This window comes from Dipodomys ordii, unplaced genomic scaffold (assembly GCF_000151885.1).
Source record: "Dipodomys ordii isolate 6190 unplaced genomic scaffold, Dord_2.0 Scaffold20, whole genome shotgun sequence".
Lineage (NCBI taxonomy): Eukaryota > Metazoa > Chordata > Mammalia > Rodentia > Heteromyidae > Dipodomys > Dipodomys ordii.
The window spans coordinates 20,989,155-21,012,227 of NW_012267236.1; the positions used below are offsets into that span (position 1 = coordinate 20,989,155).

The 23,073-nt window shown below is 42.0% G+C and overlaps 1 protein-coding gene across 1 annotated transcript in view; it reads left to right on the top strand.

The window, feature by feature from the left end:
• The window catches only part of Nol10 (nucleolar protein 10), an 87,866-nt gene that overhangs the window by 47,781 nt on the left and 17,012 nt on the right, over nucleotides 1-23,073 (top strand). The window contains exons 13-16 of the mRNA XM_013013796.1: nucleotides 9,991-10,117; nucleotides 13,061-13,140; nucleotides 13,333-13,431; nucleotides 15,287-15,376. Coding sequence (XP_012869250.1) covers nucleotides 9,991-10,117; nucleotides 13,061-13,140; nucleotides 13,333-13,431; nucleotides 15,287-15,376 — 396 coding nt within the window. The remainder of the gene's footprint in view (nucleotides 1-9,990; nucleotides 10,118-13,060; nucleotides 13,141-13,332; nucleotides 13,432-15,286; nucleotides 15,377-23,073) is intronic.

Genomic DNA, 23,073 nt, shown 5'->3' on the forward strand with positions numbered 1-23,073 from the left:
TGTATATGTGCATGTATGTATATGTTTGTTGTTGACATTTTAGTGAATGACACATTTTGTTCACCCACCTATTATTGCTTGACTATCTTTATGCTTTAGTAATAAGACTCTGTCCCTTAAAGACAGGTTCTATTAACTGCCTTCCCTGCCCTGCCTGTGACCCTGTGCTTTTCTTGTGCTTTTTTTTCTTTTGTTTTCATTCTACATGCCTTGTAATTTTTTTGTTGACAGCTTTATACTTTAAGATAATTGGAATATACAGAACTCAGCCTCTTAACAAACCTAAGGTTTGTTGTTGTTTGTTTAGTGGATTTCTCGGGCACTAATTCTTATAAAATCTGGTTTCTCTGCTATAATATGAGACCACTGAAGTTTCTGGTTTGCTTGTCAGTTAATAAATGAACAGAGATTTCCTTAAATGCTCAGAACTCATTTGTAAGGACAACTGTACGTCAAGTGAGGTCAGTCCTGTGCCCAGAGTCCTTTGATGGCTTCCATCTCCCTCAGGAAGGAGGTATAAGACCCCAAGTGGCTGGGCCACAGTAACAGACTTGTGCATTCCAGGCCCTTGCTCTCCTGGACTCTATTCAAGCCACATCAGGCAGGTCTTTGCACTGATCACCTTAAATCTAAGCACTGAGAACTTAACTGGAGTCATTCTTTCCTCTGGTCTGTGTCTAGTCATCGCCTCAGTGAGAGCCATTCCTTTTCTTCCCTCTTCCTCCATCACACTTCTGCTTACTTTCTCCATGATGCTTTTCTCTCTGTAGCCTTTCCCTGGTTTAGTCAGTGTTCCTATTCTAGAAGGGAAGTTCTGATGGGATAAGCTCTCACTTGGTTTGCGCACTGCTCCTCTCAAACGCAAGAGAAAGCTCTGAGTTGGATCAGTGTCTGGGGCCCCTTTGGCAGTCTGTGCTGTCTGAGGATGAGGCAGTAGACTGCTGACTGGGGCCTCTTGTGCATGTGGCCTGCCCATCGTCAGTTCTCTTGTGATTGGTTAGCCAACCACTGTTCCCAGACATAGCACCATTTCCCAGGCCTTTATTTTTCCCACAGAAGAAGTCCGGCTTCTCTTTGGGGTATAGACTGGCTGAGATCAAAGCCATCAATGCATGCTTGGCTTCTGGCATTCTTGGGGGCTGGGGTAGGAAACGAGGGTCGGTCCCAGTGTGACGTTTAGACTTCACTTAGTTATCATTTCAGCCCTCCTCCTCCCAGCAGAGCCCCGACAGAGTTACCCTATGGTCTCTTCAGGGGTCGTGGGAATTAGGTGTTTCTCAGCCCCCTCACCCTGTGGTGACGGCCTGTGGTTAATACTGTCTTCCCAGATGCTCGGAGCTCTGGGATTGGAGGTCTCTGCTCTTCTTTCTCCCCTCAGCTGCAAGCACCCCTGATCCCCAGGCTGTCTTCACACCACTGCATCCTCTATTCTTTTTGTCTTTGAAGGTTAATGCCTTTTATATCCACTCAACTGTCATTTTAACAAGGCATTGCGTGCTAATGACCGAAAGCCTTTGTAGTTCTTAATAGCGGTTTGAATTTTGTACTGAGCCATCACTTGAATTGGCCCATCCCCCAGCACTTGTGTGCAGGTGCATTGGCTGATGCTCATCTGTGTTCTCGGAGCTGGCGCAGATGAACTGTTCCTGAGTCTCAGGACAGTGGCTTAGTGACCACTGAAGGCCTTTTTCCCCCATTTGGCTTTATTTTTCTTAATCCATTTGTGTCTAAACTGCTTTTTCAAAATCAAAGTTGAATCATGGCAGACAAAATAAGTGTTTGGGGATGCTGAAATTGAATTGCTGTGTTGCTGACCTGATTTTTAGGAACAGAGGACAAAGTACTACGAGTAGAATACCTTTAAATGAGTCATAATTACTCATGGAGATGCATGTAAACTTGGGTGTGCAATTAGGCAGCTTATTATGCTGCAAATGCAATTACATGTTTAAAGATGGGCCACTCCCTCCAGCTCTCAGACTTGTTTCTCTCCCCCCAGCAACCTCCTGGGCTTATGTTCCCCGAGTATTAACCTTTACTGTCAGAATTTGAAATTATGTGCTGTGCCACTAGACCAATAATGGAGAAAAAGTTGGAAAAGAAAATTTTCTTTGACATTTGTGTTCCAGAGTTGATACCTCAATATGTGAAATCTGGTTTGCCCTTGGAGACTCATGCTATCAATTAGAAAAATTCATCAGTCATAATAATAGTCCATGATGTTTATGTTATATATTTAGTAAACATGAGTATATGTACTAAACGTATAATAAATGTATAATGTATATATGTTATATATTTAGTACATATTACTACCTATGTGTGTGCCATATTTATATTGTAGTATATCTCTACTACCCTTGATCTGCAAATTTCAAATTGCAAAGCCCTGATGTTTTTTCCTCACTGGTGGTACACTCTATAGCCTGACCTTATTCATTAGAACTCAAACCTGAAATAAAATGATGAGATTCTTTCTAGTATTTATTTGTCCAAATCAGGAGTGTTTATAAACACGTGTGGGTTCTGCTACAGACAGAAGATGCCATAGACATACAAATAGTTGATGACGGACCACTGTCCTGGATCCATGGAAGAGTTCACATAATCTATAGTACATGTGCTAGGATATTCGATAGATAGATAGATAGATAGATAGATAGATAGATAGATAGATAGATAGATAGATAGATAGATACAGAAATTTTGTTGTTGTTGTTGTTGGTCTTGGGGCCTGAACTCTGGGCCTGGGCACTGTGTCCCTCAGCTCTACAGCTCATGTTCTACCACTTGAGCCACAGCGCCACTTCTGGCTTTTTTCTGCTTATGTGGTGCTGAGGAATTGAACCCAGGGCCTCATGCATGCAAGGCAAGCACTCTACTGCTGAGCCACCTTCCCAGCCCTACATTACTAAACTTTTTAAACTTTTTTTTTTCTGTTTATGTGGTGGTGAGGAATCGAACCTAGGGCCTCCTGCATGCGGGGCAAGCACTCTTCCACTGAGCCACCTTCCCAGCCCCACTTTTTAAACTTTTATTTTTAAACTTTTTATTGTTATTGTAAAGGTGATTTACAAAGGGGTTAGAGTTACCTAAGTTAAGTAGTAAGTTCATTTTGAAAGTGTTATTTTTCCATTGCTTTCTCAGTTTTTCCCTCCCATCCCCACCCACAAGTTGTATAGTTCATTTTCAGCATAGTGTCTCATGAGTACCACTGCTGCATTTTGCATTACCATTTTTAAAATGAAAAAAAAATCTAAGCTCCAAACCCTGTCTAGTAGTTTCTTTTATTTAGATGCACCTGCATGTGGGTGCTTATATGAGGGCTTGAATTCAGGGCCTGGGTGCTGTCCCTTTTTCAAACTCAAGAGTCATTCCTAGCCGGCACCAGTGGCTCATGCCTGTAATCCTAGCTACTGAGGAGGCTGAGATCTGAGGATCAAGGTTCAAAGCCAGCCCGGGCAGGAAAGTCCGTGAAACTCTTATGTTCAATAAACCACCAGAAAACCGGAAGTGGTGCTATGGCTCAAGCAGTAGAGCACTCGCCTTGAGCTGAAGAGCACAGGGACAGCGCCCAAGCCCAGAGTTCAAGCCCCACAACCAACAACAACAACAAAAAAAAGAGTCATTCCTTACCACTTGAGCCTCACCTCCACTTTGACTTTTTGTGATTAATTGGAGATATGAGTCTCACAGACTTTCCTGCCCTGGCTGCTACAAACTTCCATTCTCAGATCTTAGCCTTGTGAGTAGCTAGAATTACAGGTATGCGACACTGGCACCTGACAATAACTAACTTCCCAAAGGTAGGACCTAACCAACAAAGCAGATGATAGTCTTAGGCTGATGGCAGTATTTTCATGTACTTTGAAGTTGGTTCTTCTGCCCAAATGCACTGGAGCAAGCAGCTAAGTGGCTGAATGTGACTTTCAAGTTCTTCTGCAAGACACACTTGTACATGAAAGGTTTTTTTATATTTTGGAAGAGCAAATACTTATATTGAGATTATTGGTTGATAAAATTGTCATGATCCCTTTCTAGCAATCTAGCAAGTCACTTTTCTACTTTTGCTGACATGGCTATAGGTAATTCTTATTTATTAAAAGTAGAAGGTCATTACCAGATAATAGAACTTTACCAGATAATAGAACTTTAAATAATCTGAACCAAGTTTTCCAAAATAAAATTCTTAAGGTACATAAAAATGTAGATAAGCAATAATAAGTTTCAACTGAATTACAGAGTATAGCAACCTGATGACATACAGAAAACATGAAACTTTTTTAGAGGTGCTAGGGATTGAACCAAGAATCTTATAAGCATATTGAACACATGCTTTTGCACTGACATGTCCTCAGCCCAGGAAACTGGAATATTTGATATACTACTGAGAGCCCATCAGTGGTTAAAATGTATTTTCTTCAAGTTGTAAATGCTGAAATTTAGGAAGTAAGCTAAAATATTTTTAAAGATTAGTTGGCACTTAACATTGGATGCCTATGAAGACAGCAACTGAGACTTTTCACATTAATGTGCAGTCACAGCATGTACATCAGAGAGACTTACGCCCTCTTCACAGATAAAAAGTAACTGGTGTTTTTGCAACTTAATGGTCAGCCTCTAAGGAATGCTATAATTCAGATAGAGCCTGCAGTTAAGACCAGTAAATCAGTAGTTTCCACTTAGTTAGGGTGTTCCCATGTTTTTCTCTGAAAAGGAACTGGGGAATGTGATTAATAAAGCCAACCATTAGAGTTAATTTTGTTTTTGATGGAATATTTCCCCCTATAAAATTTAATGGCCATGAATCTGATGGCAGAGATTATTTACCATAACTAAACCTGTCATGTGAGGGGAAGCTTCAAATAATTCCATGAGGATTCAGATAGCTAATCAAAAAAAAATATGGTAGTATTGATTGTCATATAAAAGAAAACAATGTGAAAGTTACCTCAGATTGGCTTCATCTTTTTTGTTATTTCTACACATCAGCCCAAGAGAAGTCAGGATACGCAGGATAAGCTTTTCAGGTTCATGTATATGACTGCCATAAAGGGCCCTTATCTGTGGGTTTTGCTGCTACAGACTCAGTCAGCCACAAATTGAAAATGTTTTTTTAAAAACAACATTTATACTGAACATGTGCCATCTTCTTTTCTTATTACTATTCCTAAGCAGTGCAGTACAACAGCTGTTCACAGAATGTGTTTTATAAATAATCTTGAGATGCCGGGCGCTGGTGGCTCACGCCTGTCATCCTAGCTACTCAGGAGGCTGAGATCTGAGGATCACGGTTCAAAGCCAGCCTGAGCAGGAAAGTGCATGAGACTGTTGTCTCCTTAAGTAAACCACTAGAAAACTGGAAGTGGTGCTGTGGCTCAAGTGGTAGAGCACTCGCCTTGAGCTGAAGAGCACAGGGAAAGTGCCCAGGCCCAGAGTTCAAGCCCCATGATGACAAAAAAAAAATCTTTGAGATGATTTATGCAGTGCTCAGGATCAGATCTAGGGCCTCCTGCGCATTAGGCAAGTGTTCTGTCATGGAGCCCATTGGAAATGGTTTGAAGTGTGAAAGGATGAAGATAGGTTATAAACAAACACTGCACACTGCACATAACGAACTTGAATTTCCACACATGTAGCGTCCACAAAGGTCTTGAAACCAATGCCTTGAGGATATGGAGGAATGCTCGTACTTTATTTTGAGGTCTCTTAGGACTCGTTTGCATCTAAATCAAACTAGATTCAACTTTTCACCAGAAACTGTTCATATATCTATAGTGGTGAAAATATGTGAATGTTTTTTATCCAAATTAAAAAAAATAGATCTTAAAGAAAAAAAACTATCACCTTTGCCATTCCTTCTTTCTCCCTCCTTCCCTCCCTCTCTCTCCTCCTTTGTCTCTCTCTCATGCTCTGTCATTTTTGGCAATACTCAGGTGTGCACGCTGAGCCTTACGTTTGATAAACAGGCATACTATCACTTGAGCCACATGACCAACCCCAAATAGATCCATTTGAAAATACTTTTGTGTGTGTGTCAAGACTTGGGTTTACTGGGCCTCCTATTCTCAGCCTTTTCCCTCATTGTTGGCACTTTACTACTTGAGTCATACCTCCACTTGTAGACCTGATTTGTCTGCTATGGCTGGCTTCAAATTCTGATTTTCATATCCTGAGTAGCTAGGATTATAGGTATGAGCCGTGGACACCCAGAATTTGAAAATACTTTTACCAAGGAAGATCTTTTACATTTTAGTAGCTGGTATGCATGAAATTTGCATGTGCTTTGTATATGAATAGGTTGATTTATCAGTCACTGAACACTGGAAGGCACTATTCTAGATACAGGAAATTCTGCATTTAAAACTGGTGAAGTGCCCACTTCCCAAAAATAAGGGAATATATTAAGTTATCTTAAGTTTTATATTCTGCAAAAGGGTTAATAGTGTTCTTTTGTCCTACCTGAAAGAAGAAAAGATATTTGTCTTACACAGGGCATCCTGGTCCGGGAGAACTTTGCTCCTTCAGGCTTATGAGTAGTTGGAAGCAGGTATTTGTAAGTGCCTAAGCTCTCATTCTCAGAAGAGGCCCTGAGGTTTCTAGCTTGCTTACATGTTCCTTCCAACCAGAAATCTTCCCTGTGGACTCAGCGCATTGCTCTATATGACTCTGTGTGTGTGTGTGTGTGTGTGTGTGTGTGTGCGTGTGCGTGTGTGTGTGCGTGCGTGTGCATGTGCACACACACATGTTCAAATGTGTGTTGGACCTGTATTTAGACACATACTTGCATGCATTCCTACCATAGCTAGATTTAAATTTTCCTGAGCAGTATCTCTGGTGTAGAAGAATGCTTTTTATATATTAGCACTGAAGCGTGCTCTAATTTGAATTTTTTTTGGGGGGGGTTGGTCGTGGGGCTTGAACTCTGGGCTTGGGCGCTGCCCCTGCGCTTTTCAGCTCAATGCGAGCGCCCTACCGCTTGAGCCACAGCTCTACTTCCAGTTTTCTAATGGTTTATTGGAAATAAGAGTCTCACAGACTTTTCTGCCCAGGCTGGCTTTGAACCGTGATCCTCAGAACTCAGCCTCTCGAGTAGCTAAGATTACAGGCATGAGCCACCGGCGCCTGGCTTAACTTGAAATTTTTTTTTTTTTTTGGGGTCCGGTCATGGGGCCTGAACTCTGGGCCTGGGCGCTGTCTCTCAGCTCTTCAGCTCAAGGCTAGCGCTCTACCACTTGAGCCACAGCACCACTTCCGGCTTTTTTCTTTTTGCTTATGTGGCACTGGGAATTGAACCCAGGGCCTCAGGTATGCAAGGCAAGCGCTCTACCACTGAGCCACCTTCCCAGCCTTAACTTGAATTTTTATAATGTCTAAATCTTCTCTTCTTTTCCCCAGTCCTAAGGCTTGAACTGGGCACTGCCCCTGAGCTTCTTTTGCTCAAGGCTAGCATTCTACCACTTGAGCCACAGTGCTACTTATGGCTTTTTCTGTTTAACTGGTACTGAGGAATCGAACCCAGGGCTTCATACATGCTAGGCAAGCACTCTATCACTAAGCCATATTTTAAACTGTGTTGTCTCTTCCCTTATTTTCTCCCAGTTTTTCCCTCCTGATCCCCCTCCCCGACAAGTTAAATAGTTCTGTTTTCCTTCATTACAATGCTTTTCCTCTAACTTCCCTTCTCCCTGTGTCATGGAGCATTGGTGAATTAAACAGGTAAATTGTCATTGGAAGTTCCATTTCATCTGAACCCAGTGTTGTTGGTCATTCGTATATCTTTTCCACAGAGCAAACAGATTTCCCATGAAATCAGCATTGACCTCAATGGATACTGCAGACTGTTGGGAAAGATATGTATCAACAATGAAATGTATCCAGGAATTCAGTGTTTTATGAAAGTTGTGTGATTGTGAACTGACTTATCTACTACATCTCATTAGTTGGTTTTTTTGGGGGGGCAGGGGGGTCCGGTCGTGGGGCCTGAACTCTGGGCCTGGGCACTGTCCCTCAGCTCTTCAGCTCAAGGCTCACGCTTTACCACTTGAGCCACAGCCCCACTTTCGGCTTTTTTTCTTTTTGCTTATGTGGTGCTGAGGAATCGAACCCAGGGCCTCATGCATGCAAGGCAAGCGCTCTACCACTGAGCCACCTTCCCAGTCACGGTTGGTTATAAATTCTGTTCAGGGGCTGGGACTCGGCTCAGTGGTAGAGCGCTTGCCTTGCATGCATAAGGCCCTGGGTTCGATTCCTCAGCACCACATAAGCAAAAAGAAAAAAGCCGGAAGTGGCGCTGTGGCTCAAGTGGTGGAGCTCTAGCCTTGAGCTGAAGAGCTGAGGGACAGCACCCAGGCCCAGAGTACAGGCCCCACGACCGACCCAAATAAATAAATAAATAAAAATAAATTCTGTTCAGTCTGTTGTTCCTCAGCCATTCATTAGCATTACTTTATACTTAACCATAGCCATTTATTTTAGGTTAAATATGAAGACTTTGTGTATGGGAAAGCTTTAAATTCATTAAAGTTGTATATATTGTAATACAAAATTTTATACATTGTATTAATCTTGAATTGCACATTTTCAAAGATGTATATTGTACATTATGGGATGGCTAGAGTGAGCCAATCAACATACATTTCCTCACATGCTTTTTGTGTTGAGAACACTTAAAACCTCGAACTCAGCCGTTTTGAAGAATACCATACATTAGAATTTTTGTTGTTTTTGATGCCAGTCCTAGGGCTTAAACTCAGGGCCTGGGCACTGTCCTTCACATTTCTTTGCTAAGGCAAGTGCTCTACCATGCTAGGCCACAGCTCCACATCCAGCCTTTGCTGGTTAATTGGAAATAAGTGTTTCACAGACTTTCTTTCTTAGACGGGCTTAGAATTACAGGTGTGAGCCAGCCACTGGTACTGAATTTTATTTTTGCTCTTTTCTTTTTTAAATTAATTTTTATTTTTTGTTTATGCAGTACTAAGTAATCAAACCCAAGGCCTTGTGCATGCTAGGCAAGCACTCTACCACTAAGCCACATTCCCAGCCCACCAAATTTTAATTTTTTTATGCATTAAGTAAAGGAGGCCATACAGAATGGAATGGAATAATGAATGATGAAATGACTAGTTGAAAAATTCTTATTTTAGGTCTGGGAAGGTGGCTCAGTGGTAGAGCGCTTGCCTTGAATGCCTGAGGCCCTGGGTTCGATTCCTCAGCACCACATAAGCAAAAAGAAAAAAGCCGGAAGTGGTGCTGTGGCTCAAGTGGTAGAGTGCTAGCCTTGAGCTGAAGAGCTGAGGGACAGCATGCAGGCCCAGAGTTCAGGCCCCACGATAGGACCCAAAAAAAAAAAGAAAAAGAAAAATTCTTATTTTAGACTTTTGGGTTTGTTATGGTTGGCACTATTCTTATATATGCCAAATGTCCTTTTATAGAATTATACGACTTTTCTGAGTGAAGGAAGTGGTGAATGAATGGATTATAAGTACCAGAATCATTGGGAAGGGGGGGTAGGTGTGTCCTGGGTCTTGAACTCAAGGCCCTTGGCTATTTTCACTCAAGGCTAGCACTCTACCACCTGAACCACACCTCTACTTCTGGCTTTTTGTTGGCTTTCAGTTGGAGATAGGAACCTCATGGATCTGTCTGCTTGGGCTGGCTTTGAACCTAGGTCCTCAGATCTCTGCCTTCTCAATAGTTAGGATTACAGGTGTAATCAGCCACTAGCACTATTGTATTTTGATAGTTTTAATGTAAGAATATTCACTAATATCTTTATGTCCTAGATTAGGGTTTTTTTTTCCTCCCAGGCCTAAATTCTTACTTTATTTCCATTATATGCTTATTTCTTATATATGTTGTAGTTATTTTTAGCTATTCTATTAGACATAAATTTTTTTAAGTTAAGGCATTCTGAGTGTAAAATTATTTAATTATTGGTTGATGTAGTGAAGATACACACGTTAACCCTTTAATGAACACCCACAGGTCTTGGGTCCCGCTCCAAGGTGGTGCTCCTTTTTGGATAACTTGACAGAGGAATTGGAAGAGAATCCAGAGAGCACAGTTTATGATGATTACAAATTTGTCACCAAGAAAGACCTTGAAAACTTAGGTAAAAAAAATACGATAAAAATGTTTATATAATTATTTTATTTCCATTTTTGGTTTTATTGGTTTGAACATTCAGATTAACTGAGCAATACCTGGGCAGCTTGTGGTTCACACCTATAACCCTTCCTGCTCAGGAGAGGCTGATATGGGGAGGATTGTGGTTTAAAGTCAGCCAGAAAAACTTAAGCGACTCCAAGTAACTAGTGAAAAGCTGGGCTGGAGGCTTGCCTCAAATGTAGTATCCCAGTCATGAGCAAGAAAACCAAGTGCAGGGAGCCCTAAGTTGAAGTCCTGGTACTAGCACCAAAAAATAACAATAATAACAATAAAAAAAAGTTAATAAAAACAGAACCGACAGAGCCTCCAGTCAATTTCAAATGTTTCTGCCAGTCAGATACTATAAATTGTCGGGTTTACAATTGGTGCTTAGAGAACATTTTAGGTAAAGTCAACATAAGCCTTTTTGAGTCTTAGATGAGAAATAATGTCTTTTACCATACTAGCTCTGTATAGAAAAAAATGCCCCCGAAGTATGAGGGCCTATATCCTTCTTGAGCCTATTCTCTATATCACAATTAAACTGGTAAGGGCAGAGGCTCAGCTGGGAAGAGTAAAGGGGGATGAGATGGGAGGGGAGAGGGGGTCACATGTGCAGGCAGATGCTTTCCCACACTCCACATCCTCTGCACTGGCTAGAGCATTTGGGCTACAAGGATAGAGGGCCTTCAGTTTTGCATTATTCAGTGACCCTGTCTACAGGACAGAACCCTAAGCTTCAACAGCTTCCTCTCATAGGTATAATAAGTTGATTGTAACCACATTTTGAAAATGTCTTAGAGACTGAAAGTAAATGGCTTGTGGTTCCCTTTTAGATTTGTTCCTAAAAGACCTAATTCAAAACTAAGAACTCAAATCTTAAATGCAGAAGACCCTTAATACAGATTGTACATTCTAATCTGAAAGCTGGGCACTGGTGGCTCACACCTGTAATCCTAGCTACTCAGGAGGCTGAGATCTGAGGATCATGGTTCAAAGCCAGCTCAGGCAGGAAAGGCTGTGTGACTTTTATCTCCAATAAACCACTCAAAAAAAAAATGGAAGTGGCGCTGTGGCTCAGGTGGTAGAGTGCTGTGGCTCAGGTGGTAGAGTGCTAGCTTTGAGCTGAAGAGCTGAGGGACAGTGCCCAGGCCCAGAGTTCAAGCCCCATGAACCACAAACAAACATTCTAATCTGAAATGCTTGAGAATTCACATTTTTTGAGAAGTGACATAACATTCAAATGTTTCAGATTTGGGAGCATTTGATCTTCACGTAGTGCGAGTTTCCTCACTCTGCTAAATGTTTATGTTAACTTCCAGAGAGGGAAGGTTTATTTTGGCTGACAGTGTTAGAGGTTATAGTCCATGGTCAGGCCGACCTGTAGCATTTAAGCCTGTGGTAGACAGTACCTCCTGGTGGAAGGCATGACACATCACAGAAGAAGAAGAAGGGGGGCTGTTGGGGGTCATGGCTCAAGCAGTAGAGAACTTACCATGTCAAGCACAAGGGCACCCCCCACACCCATGATCTTAAACACCCCCCCACACACACACACTAGGCCCCATCTCTTAAAAGTCTCCACCACTTCACACCACCACCACTCTGGGGAGCAAGCCTTTAAACTTGGCCCCTAGGAGAAACTCAAGATCCAATAAGGGCTATGTAGATGTTCCAAAAACACTGGAATACTGATGGTACCGAGCATTTCAGACAAGGGCTATAGCCTATAGCTACTTCATGTTTTCAGATCCCAAGCCCAAGAAATGTCTTCTAGAAATAGCAAACCCTTTTGCAAAGCTAATGAGTGCCAAGCAACATTATAAGTATTTTATATATTACCAGTTAAATCTTCACAAACATCAAATGGGTGTTGTGGTTCCATTTTATAGATAAAGAAACCAAGGCACAAGAAGGCCAAAGTAACAGAGCAGACACTTAACATTTCAGAGCAGACACTTAACCCAGGCTCTTTACCTGATCCACACCAGCTCTTTGAAGAGAATGTGTTTATCCTGCTTGCCCAGCACTTGTTTGTGGGATGAAGGGAGTAGATTTTACTTACCTTGTTCTAATGTTAGCAAAGGGCTGTCCAGCACATTAACTGAGGGGGAGTACATGGAAGATCTGCACTCCACAAGTCTGGGCAGCTCAGCTGTCTTGGGGACAACTAAATATACCTTAGCAGTTGAATATTAAAAGAGTAGAATCTTGTACTAATTAGAGCAATTGAGCAGCTCTTAAACTTTTTAAACTAAATTTCACAGCACAGTTAACCTATGCATAATTACTTTCTACCAGTTGCCACTGAAGTTGGTGGTTAACTTTTATTTTGCTTTTGACAGTACTGGCACTTGGACTCAGAGTCTCACAGTTGCTAGGCTGGTGCTCTATTACTTTAGCCAGGCCTCTTATCCTTGTTTTTTGAGACAAAGTCTCATTATGTATCCCAGACTAGCCTCAAACTCATGATCCTCCTCAGCTGAGACAGGAGGGTCATGAGTTAAAGCATCTCACTAACACAAAAAAATAACCAATGAATGAAATAGGATACACAGTTTATTAAAATAAGTTTTTTTGGTAGGTTTTGTGGGGGAGGGTTTTATTTTAATGATGTGCTTATGTTATACTCACCTACATCCCTAATTGGAGGAAAAAGTCACTATTACTTTGTATAGGAGGGACAGGGGTTCTCCTGCCACTCTAGGCAGGAGTGTCCATGAGACTTATCTCCAATTAACCACCAGAAAACTGTTAAGTGGAGGTGTGGCTCAGAGTGGCAGAGCACTAGCCTTGAACGAAAGAGCTCAGGGACAGCTCCCAGGCTCTGAGCTAAATCCCCACAACCAACCAAAAAAAGAAAATGTCCATTTTCATTGAGCTTTCCGTCTTTCATTTACCTTGCCAGGGCTCACACATCTCATCGGATCGCCTTTTCTCCGGGCATACATGCATGGGTTTTTCATGGATATAAGACTCTACCACAAGGTAAATACAGACCTACAGCTCCTTTAGGTGGCTGAAGAGAGGCTGTCGCCCTTTCTTTTTGCACTTTTGTGAACACAGGAGTTATACAGGATCTGTGTGGTGCTATGTGGCTTTGGCACCATATTCATGGCACAGATGCTGCAAAATACTAATTCTTATTCATTTTTTCCTTCACTTTGTTATTTTAAAAAGGTGAAATTGATGGTAAATCCATTTGCTTATGAAGAGTACAGGAAAGATAAAATTCGACAGAAGATAGAAGAAACACGTGCACAGAGAGTCCAGCTCAAGGTAACAATGTACTTGACATTGAGTACTAAGTACAGTTAGTTTTCATTTTGTATTTCCTTAATTCCATCTTTTACTTACACTTCTGGTATGTGTTATTTGTGAGGTGAGTGGTAAGATGTTGTTGGAAATAATCTAGAGTACCTGTTGCTGTTACCTGTATGGAGAAACACGGGTGCAGTGTCTCAGGCCCTCTGAGTTGTGAGAAGGGTCAGTGCACTGTTGGGAAACAGCTGACACCATTAATGCTGGTAGAGAGGGATTCTCCTGAATGAGCCAGGTACTGGAGAACTAAGGTGTGGCCACTGCAGGAAGCAGCTGCCACCTCAGGGCTGGACCCAGACAGCTGAGAAGAGGCTGCAGGCTGGTACTCCTGAGCCATAACAAGGATGCCCCTGGGCATGTTGGAAACTGCACACTGGCGTCCACCGCCGCTGCTGCTGGAGCCACCTGTTGCTTCCATGGAGAACAACTGTTACTGTGTGATGCCAGCCCAGACACTGAGCAGACAGGGAGGAGCTTCCTGTCTGCCTGCTCACGCCTTCCAGTCTCCCTGGCGTCCTGTCGATTAAGTTCAATCACTGAGTGATACAGTTACTTAACAAGCTTAAAATACATACATGGTAAATATATAGGTAGCACTATACATTTTGTATATATACATATGCACACAGACACACACATATATGCTGTTTCAAGTGCAAAATATCAGTAACTGTTGTTTGTTATCTAGTACCTTTTCTATTTTCCAGACTATTTGTTCAGAACTTTATATACTATATATATATATATATATATATATAGTATGTATATATTATATGTAAGTATACACATACACACATATATTAGCTTACAAACAACCAGGGAGGATTTCATTGTGACAGGTCCACACGTTTCCACTGTCTTCTAATCAGCCTTCCTCTTTCACTCTCCCTGTGTCCCTGTCCCCTTGTATACAAGATTTTGAAGAGCAATAAGGGTGTGTGTGTGGGGGGTGTGGTGTGTGTGGTGTGTGTGTGTGGTGTGTGTGTGTGTGTGTGTGTGTGTGTCTGCCAGGTATCTCAGAGACCAGGATGTAGAGTGTTTTATCCTTGCTTTCATTATACTTGTCACAGCTGTATTTTACTTAGTGCACCATGGAACATAAAACAAGGAGGAAGAAGACAATAGATCTCTTAGCGCTTTAAGAGCTTTACCTGAAAAATTGTCACTCCCATCTACAATTCTGTAGAATTTTGCTAATCTGGGAGCAGGGAGCGGTGTGCAGTGTGCGTTAGCAGCACATTTGCAGACACCTGCACCTCCACCAGAGGCTGCAGCTCCAGACCTGCCAGCAAGCTGCTCTGCATGCTGGGGAGGGGCACAGGAAGATGAGTTCAGGCTGTGTGGCTTGCCTGATACCCTTGGATCTACATTGTTTCTTGCTCTGGAGAAATTTAAACATAAGAATTAAGCCAGGCTCTAGTGGTTCACACCTGTAAGCCTATCTACTACTCAGGAGGCTGAGATCTGATTATTTCAGGTGGAAGCAAGCCTGGGCAGAAAGGCCATAAGATTCTCATCTGCAATTAACCACCAAAAAGCTGGAAGTAAACTCCATTGGTAAAATACCAGCCTTGAGCAAAAAAACCTAGAGAGGGGTTGGGGATTTAGCTCAGTGGAAGAGCACTTCCCAGCAAGTGCAAGGCCTTTAGTTCTGTACTTGGCTCTGGGCGAAAAAATCCCAAGAGTGAGTGCCTAGACCCTGAGTTCAAGCCCCAGGATTGGCACACAAAAAAAAGAATTTGTGAAATTCCTCACATAACTATTAACCTTGAATGCTAAAATGTGGATATATTACAAGTTTTGTTTTTCATAGAAATTGCCAAAAGTGAACAAAGAGCTGGCCCTTAAGTTAATTGAAGAAGAAGAAGAGAAGCAGAAATCTACATTTAAAAAGAAAGTGAAGGTAAGATTTTCTAAGTTGTCTGGATAGTAATCTTTATCTTTCTTACTTATTTTACTTAATGCTTGTAGGATAGTTTCTTTTTTGTTGTATCCTTGCTTACTTACTTAAAAGGTAGCATCTAGTAAACATGAAAAGTTTGGAAAATAGGAAAAACGTGTCAAGAAGAAAACTATGTCAAGGAAAAATATCCATAATATTTAATCAATTTGCTTCCTGTCTTAATTCACTTAAAATTTTAAACTTCTACTAGCAAAATCATCTTGTATATGTTATGTTCTATAATATACCACAGGTGGTTTCCCATTGCATTAAAGTTCTTTTTAAGTATTTTAATGGCTATAGTCTGTCTTATGAATGTATTATAATTTACTTAATCTTTTCATTGTGAAGTTTTTAGATTGTTTAGTGTTTTTCTCTGTATTAACTAAGTTTGTTTTTCAGAATTGACTTTATTTTGTTGTTTTTGGCATTTCTGAAGTTTGAACTTCGCTAGCCTAGTAAAGTTAGGGAATTGGAATCTCAAGGACTTTTCTGCCTAGATTGTTTTGTTGTTGCTGTTGTTGTTTGTTGGTCATGGGGCTTGAACTTGGCCTGAGTGTTGTCCCTGAGCTGTTTAGCTCAAGGCAAGCACTCTACCACTTGAGCCGCTTCCAATTTTCTGGTGTTAATTGGAGATAAGAGTCTCAAGGACTTTTTTGCCCAGGTTGGCTTTGAACTGCAATCCTCATATCTCAGCCTCCTCAATAGCTAAGATTGCAGGTCTGAGCCATCTGTGCTCAGCCCAGTCTGTTTTTGAATCATGATCCTTCAATTCTGTCTCCTGAGTAGATAGGATAACAGACCTCAACCACCAACACCTGGCTCAAGTAGCCACCCCCACCCTTTTTTTTTAAATTAAGCCTTTGCATTACTGGGAGCACCCAGGCTGACATGCAGTTACTCCCTACTTTTCTGATGTGACAATAGACCCAAATGAATCATATAATGAATAAGGGTTAGTGCTTTGTTTAGTTGGTGGTGTCCTGAGAAGAGACTTTTATAGTTTTCCAGATATATAAGACTTCCTGGGTCCTCTCCAGCCCTGTTTTCTTATCTGCTTGGAGCAGGCAAGCAGAGAACCAGGTGTAGTTATGCATAGCCAGACTGTGAGAGCCTGTAGCACCTGTGTCTTCAAGGAAGGGACCTGCCTTCTAGATCTGGGCCAACCTGAGGAGCTCTCAGGAGGTTTTTAGTTCCTTCTTTCTCTGCTCTCTGCTTTTGAAGCAGGTAACTGAATTGGAGCGAGTGAGCTCTTGTGCATCTCAGTTTCAATTCCTCCTTCATCAGAACCAGAGTCTGCTTGTATAGTGGTAGATGACTCCCTTAGCTTTGAAGTGTCCGTTTCTTCTGGAACATGAAAGGACAGATGGGATATGCTTTGCTGTGGCTTGTATGTCAATTCAGACTCATGACTCTCTTGCTGGCCTCTCGTCCTCAGCCTCTTCCAGCATTCCTTCATCCTAGTCTAGTATATTCTCTCCCCCCTCCTTTTTGGCCTGGGCACTGTCCCTAAGATGTTTTTGTGCAAGGCTAGTACTCTACCACTTGAGCCACAGCTCCATTTCTGGCTTTTTCTGAGTAGTTTATTGGAGATACAAGTCTCACGGACTTTCCTGCCCAGGCTGGCTTTGAACCTCAGTCCTCATATCTGAGCCTTCTGAGTTGCTAGGATTACAGGCATGAGCCACCAGCACCCAGCCTAGTAGATTCTCTTAATGTATGATTTAAATCAATTTTTGGAAGGCTTAAGTAAATAAATAGATGGCTTTTGTGTTCCCTTTTTCATTACATGAATAATATGCCAGTGCTGAACAGTGACAGACTTATATTTAAAATTTATGTCTGTAACATATTGTGTCTCTGCACCACTGTGTGTAAGTGTATGAGTATACCTTCAAGCAGTAAGATGTGAGCGTTTCTTGCTCTGTGACTTTCAGCATCCATGCTGCCTGAGGATGGCTGGGATATACCTTCCCAGCTGCACGTTGTCACCTTCCTGAGCTCACCTTCCCGAGCTCAGTGGAAGTAACCCACGTGCCAGAAGCATTCTCAGGAAGAGAGCAGGGGAGAGCACAGGCTGGAGGCATGTGCATTCCGTGTATGTCTTGTGCTCAGGCTTTTTTTTCGGGGTGGGGGATGAGGTCCAGTGGTAGGGCCTGAACTCTGGGCCTGGGCGCTGTCCCTCAACTCTTCAGATCAAGGCTAGCGCTCTACCACTTGAGCCACAGCACCACTTCTGGCTTTTTCTGCTTAAGCGGTGCTGAGGAATTGAACCCAGGGCCTCATGCATGCAGGGCAAGCACTCTACCACTGAGCCACCTTCCCAACCCCATGCTCAGGCTTTTAAGCCCCACATGGCTTAAAAGTTACAGAGGGGCTCTGTTTTCATTTTACTTCTACACCAGACCCTTTCACGAGGCTCCATGGTTGTACAGATGTAGGAGCTCAGCCTCATTGTTCCCCTTTTCTGTGAGGGACTTGAGGTTGACAGGATACACATTAGAGCAGGATGGGCTAGATGACATGAGAGTCAGAAACAAGCAAAGTGGTCCTCGATCCTGTTCATCAGTGGGAGAAATCACCAACCTTTAATGGTTTTCTTAAAACCTTAGAAATTCTTTTACTGTCCTTTATAAATATGTAGCTAACTAAGAAAATTAGAGTCTATTTAGTATACTGCAACACATTAGAAACAAAGTATATTTAAGTGCTTTGTTTAGTTTTGTTGTTGTTGGTTGTGGGGCTTGAACTCTGGGCCTGGACGCTGTCCCTCAGTTCTTCAGCCCAAGGTTAGCACTCTATCACCTGAGCCACAGCGCCCTTCCAGTTTTTTGGTGGTTTATTGGAGATAAGAGTCTCAGAGACTTTCCTGCCTGGGCTGGCTTTGAACCGTGATCCTCAGATCTCAGCCTCCTGAGGATTATAGGCGTGAGCCACTGGCACCCGGCATATTTTATTTTTGTAAAGAAAAGAAAAGTAAAAAAACAAAACACTTATCCAGAGTATTTTTGAGACAGTGAGTGCTTTAGTAAGAGCCAGCACTGTTTTCTCCCTTAGCCAGAGATCCAGGGTCTGGGTGAAATTCACAAGTTTTATCCCTGTCCTGTCTCCCAGAGCTCCATTAAGATAAAGGCTTTTTACCCATGTTACTCCCACAGGAACATTGCCCTTCTTTGCCACAGCCCTCTTCCTCATTCACCTTGCTGTGACTTTGTATCAGCATCCTGCTTTCCCATAGTCAGCTCTTCTCCTGTTCTCTCTGCCTCCTTCCTTCCCCTCCCTCTCTCTCCTTTCACTCCTTCTCCCTCTCCATGTCCCTCTGTTTCCTGCTACAGTTTCATCTTTCTTGTCCATTTCTTTCTCAATTACCATTTTTGTGAAATGTTGCCTGCGTTTGCCTTTTGGATACAAGGCAAAATAACAACTGGTGCCTCCAGATTATGGGAACTGACCGCTTAAACTCAAGAACCAGTCACCAACAAGCTTTGAAAGGTGTGCCATTGTAGACCACCGATCATGTACCCATCTAGTACTTACCTAGGGATTTATGGGAGCTTTTGTTATGCAAATACTCAGCAAACCACGTTGTAAATCTGTGGGTGCTTTGTGAGTACAATACCTGCCCTGAATATTATCTGCAGTGAAATCCGTGTCTCAGATTCTCAGTTTCATAATGTCATTTTATAAGGTCAGTGGAAGTGATCTTTGTGTTCACATACCTAGGAGCTTCCAAAGGAAGAAGAGAGCTCATTTTTTTCTAGTTCACAGTCAAGATGGCATTTGTTTATTTTGGATCCAAGTTATTTGAAGTATATCCTGCAAATACTCATTGACTGGCTACTGTTTCTGCTACAGGTGTAAGGAGGAAGAACCATAAAAGAGTTTACCTTCTATTGAAGAGCCATTTTTTTTCTTCCTGGCTATTTGGAGCCATGGGTCCTGGTAACAGAATTTTTCTAGAAAGAAGTATTTGTACAATGTGCCCTGGATTTGCTTTTTGTTGACTTGCTAATACAAAACAGGCCCTGTTAGCCAAGCTCACTTTCATTCGAGAAATGACACAGTATATAGTCTTCCAAAATTGAAGCTGTTTCTAGAAAAAAAAACTAGGCACTGGTGGTCCTGCCTATAATCCTAGTTACTCCGGAAGCTGGGATCACAAGGATTGAAGTCCAAAGCCAATCTAGGCAAAAAAGACTGAGAGATAGCATCTCTGGAATAACCAGCTGAAGGCGTGGTTGGAGGTAGGGCTCAGGTGGTAAGATCACAAGCTGAGTGAGAGACCCTGAGTTCAGACCTCACTACCACAAAAAAGAATAAGAAAAGTTTATATCATTTTGTTGTTTATCAGTTTTATCTTATGTAAAATGAAGCTTTTAAATCACTCCTGAGTGAAGGAAAAAATCTTTCATTATAATTATAAAGAATACTTCAAAGAATTACTAATCTATTAGCAGGTCAGCAGTCTTGCTTTTGAAACGAGGTCTTCAAAACCTCCAGAGCTTTACAGCCCAATATCTCCTAACTTGAAAGTTAGTATCTTGCAGGGCTGTTCTGTTTAGGCTGCTACTGGAATTAAATGGAAGCAGACAGAAATATGCTCCCAAACATTGCTACCACTGATAACATAGTAAAAGTCTAATAAGCTGTTTACCGTACAGTTGATGTACAACCCACAATGAGAAGTGACCCACCACATAGTGTCAATAAGCGTTATCTGGATGTTATCCAAACAATGCTAATTAGGAACTAATCATTCTTTTAGCAAATACATATGTTCAGTTGGCCAAATGCTTTGAGTTGCATGGGTGTCTTTGATCTGTTTGATTTGAAAGGTTTGGGTGCTTAGAGCCATTTTCTGCAGGTTAGCCTTCACGTCACTATGTGACTGAACTCTTCGTAGGTTCTGCAGCTTGGTCAGGCTGAGATCAGCATCTGAGATCTCCAGACTGTGTGTGTTCTGGGGATGGAAGACCATAGAAAAAGTGTCTTAACATCCTCAGGAACTGCTACATGCCATTTATATAAAAATAATCCATCTCTTCCAAGAGTAGATAGGATATATACAGATCTTTTGGGTGGGATCAGGTTGTTTGAATATCCAAAATATTTACGAAGCATTTTTAGTACCAATTAATTTTATTATAGTTATACATAGTTTTAAAAAGTGGTTATAGCCAGACACCGGCTCATGTCTATAAGCCTAGCTACTCAAGGAACCTGAGATCTAAAGATTACAGTTCAAAGCCAGACTGGACAGGAAAGTCTGTGAGACTCTTATCTCCAAAAAAAGCCAGAAGTGGAGGTGTGGCTTAAGTGAAAAGCTTAGGGACAGTGCCCAGGCCCTGAGTTCAAGCCCAGTACCAGTGTGTGCAAGCTCCCCATGCCCCCTTCCCTCAACACACACAAAGAAAAAGAAAAAAAGGAAATAATGATCTAAATGTTTTTGTAGGTCTGTTGGGAGAAATGGCTATCCCATTGTCCATATCTTTCTTTTTTCTCCTCTCATTTTCACTTCCTTGGAGATGAACATTTTTGCCTCCTTAATTGATCAACTCAATGTAAAACTCTTAATATTGCATATGGTGCTACTTCTTGACTTTTTAGAGTTAGGCATTTTTTTAATCCCTTGCATTCCAATAAAGCTATGGAGTAATTTTGGTTAAGTCAGTAATTTTGGCATTTACCTTATTACAACTGTATAAATGTTCTTTACCGCCTAGCAAGAGCCAACTGATTATTGCCTCAATCTCTCACCCAACTTCTATTTCCCTTGGAGTTAGTCATTGTTTCTCTGGTTGTCTGCATGATCAGCACTAATCAAGACCTAGCTCTGTAGCATGTATCTAGACCTCCCTCAAGACAGCTATGCAGGTACCTGCTTAAAGAAGTTACTTCTGGGTCTCCCTGGACTGATTGCCTTCTAATACTGGAATTTCCCTTTGTCATTTTCCTAAGTATTCATACCACCTCAGCACTTGTTGGAAAAAGGATTAGAAGAACCTTGAATTTTCTTGAAAGAATGTAATTTCCATCCTACTATTTTCCAATCCAGATGAGTGGTCAGTGAATTTGGATTTAGTGAAGGCAATTTTAAGATGCTGTTTCTCCCAGAAAGTGATGAATAGAGTTGCTCCAGTAAAAGGGGAGTGTCTGCTCACATGTGTAGCCTTTGCTGTGTTCAACACTCATTTGCAGGGCAGACTCTATCCCAAATGGCTGACTGCTTGGTGAGCCCTTCAACCTAGAAATGTGTCTTCAGTGCTGGAGAGTATTCTTGAAAAAAAAAATTAGTTTTTCCTAATGTGATCTTTGGTTAGCTACTCATAGTGAAGAGTGCAGGAATTGGAAAGCACGTGACAACTCTGAGGGAGGAACCAGCCAGATCATTTGGGGAAGATCTCAGGTCTCCCTCAGCTCTTCCCACTGGTGAAGGCCTAGTGGCCAGCATGATGGGAAGTGACACCTGCAGGTTGCAAGAGCCTGGGAGCCCGGGGGACAAAGGGCACCTCAGCTGTAGGTGCCAACCTTCATGTCCTCTCCTGTCATCAGCACACTCTTCCTCCCCAGGACAGCACTGGCCCCCGCCAGGTCCTCCTCCTCTCTTCTACGCAGAGAACGACAAGGCTGCAGAATCTATACTTTAAATGATATCACTCTTGTATGTTACTATTTTTTGACAGAATAGTAATAATAAGCACCTACTAAGATCTGCAGATTTCACACTTTGGAAAAGGACTCTAGTATAGATGGTGCTTTCAGATGTTTTCCAGATGTTAGTGGCCCATGTTAAGCATGTATATATGCATGTTTATAGGGTACATCACTGGTCAGACCCGTATAAACAGTCACAAGCATTTTACTAACTTAAAGACAGCAATGAAAAACACTTAGACTAAGAAAAAATCCCCAGGAGAAATAGTTTTATAGCTGGATCAGAAAAATTACTTTGTAGGGTCTGGGAAGGTGGCTCAGTGGTAGAGCGCTTGCCTTGCATGCATAAGGCCCTGGTTCGATTCCTCAGCACCACATAAGCAAAAAGAAAAAAGCCGGAAGTGGTGCTGTGGCTCAAGTGGTAGAGCGCTAGCCTTGATCTGAAGAGCTGAGGGACAGCGCCCAGGCCCAGAGTTCAGGCCCCACAACTGGAACCAAAGAAAAAAGAAAAATTACTTTGTTATTGTTCATCTAAAACATACGCAAAAAAGAAAAAAAACCATAAGTGGTGCTGTGGCTCAAGTAATAGAGCGCTAGTCTTGAGCTGAAGAGCTGAGGGACAGCGTCCAGGCCCAGACTTCAGGCCCCACATCTGGACCAAAAAAAAACAAAAATCAAAAAGCTAGACATTGGTGACTTGTGTCTGAAATCCTAGCTACTCAAGAGGTTTGAAGCTAGCCTGGGCAAGAAAGTCTGTGAGACTTTTACTTCAGTTAACCACCAAAAGGCAAAAAATAGGCTCAAGTGGTAGAGAACCAGCCTTAAGCAAAAAGTTTCAGGCCCTGAGTTCAAGCCCTAGGACCAGCATAAAAAAAGAAAAAAAAAAAAGCTTACTAGAAGCAGAGGTTGGAGGCATGTCTCAGTTGGTAGAGCACTAACCAGTGCAAAAAAGCAGAAGAAGCAGGAGGAGAAGCAGGAGGAGGAGGACGGGGAGGAGAAAGGGA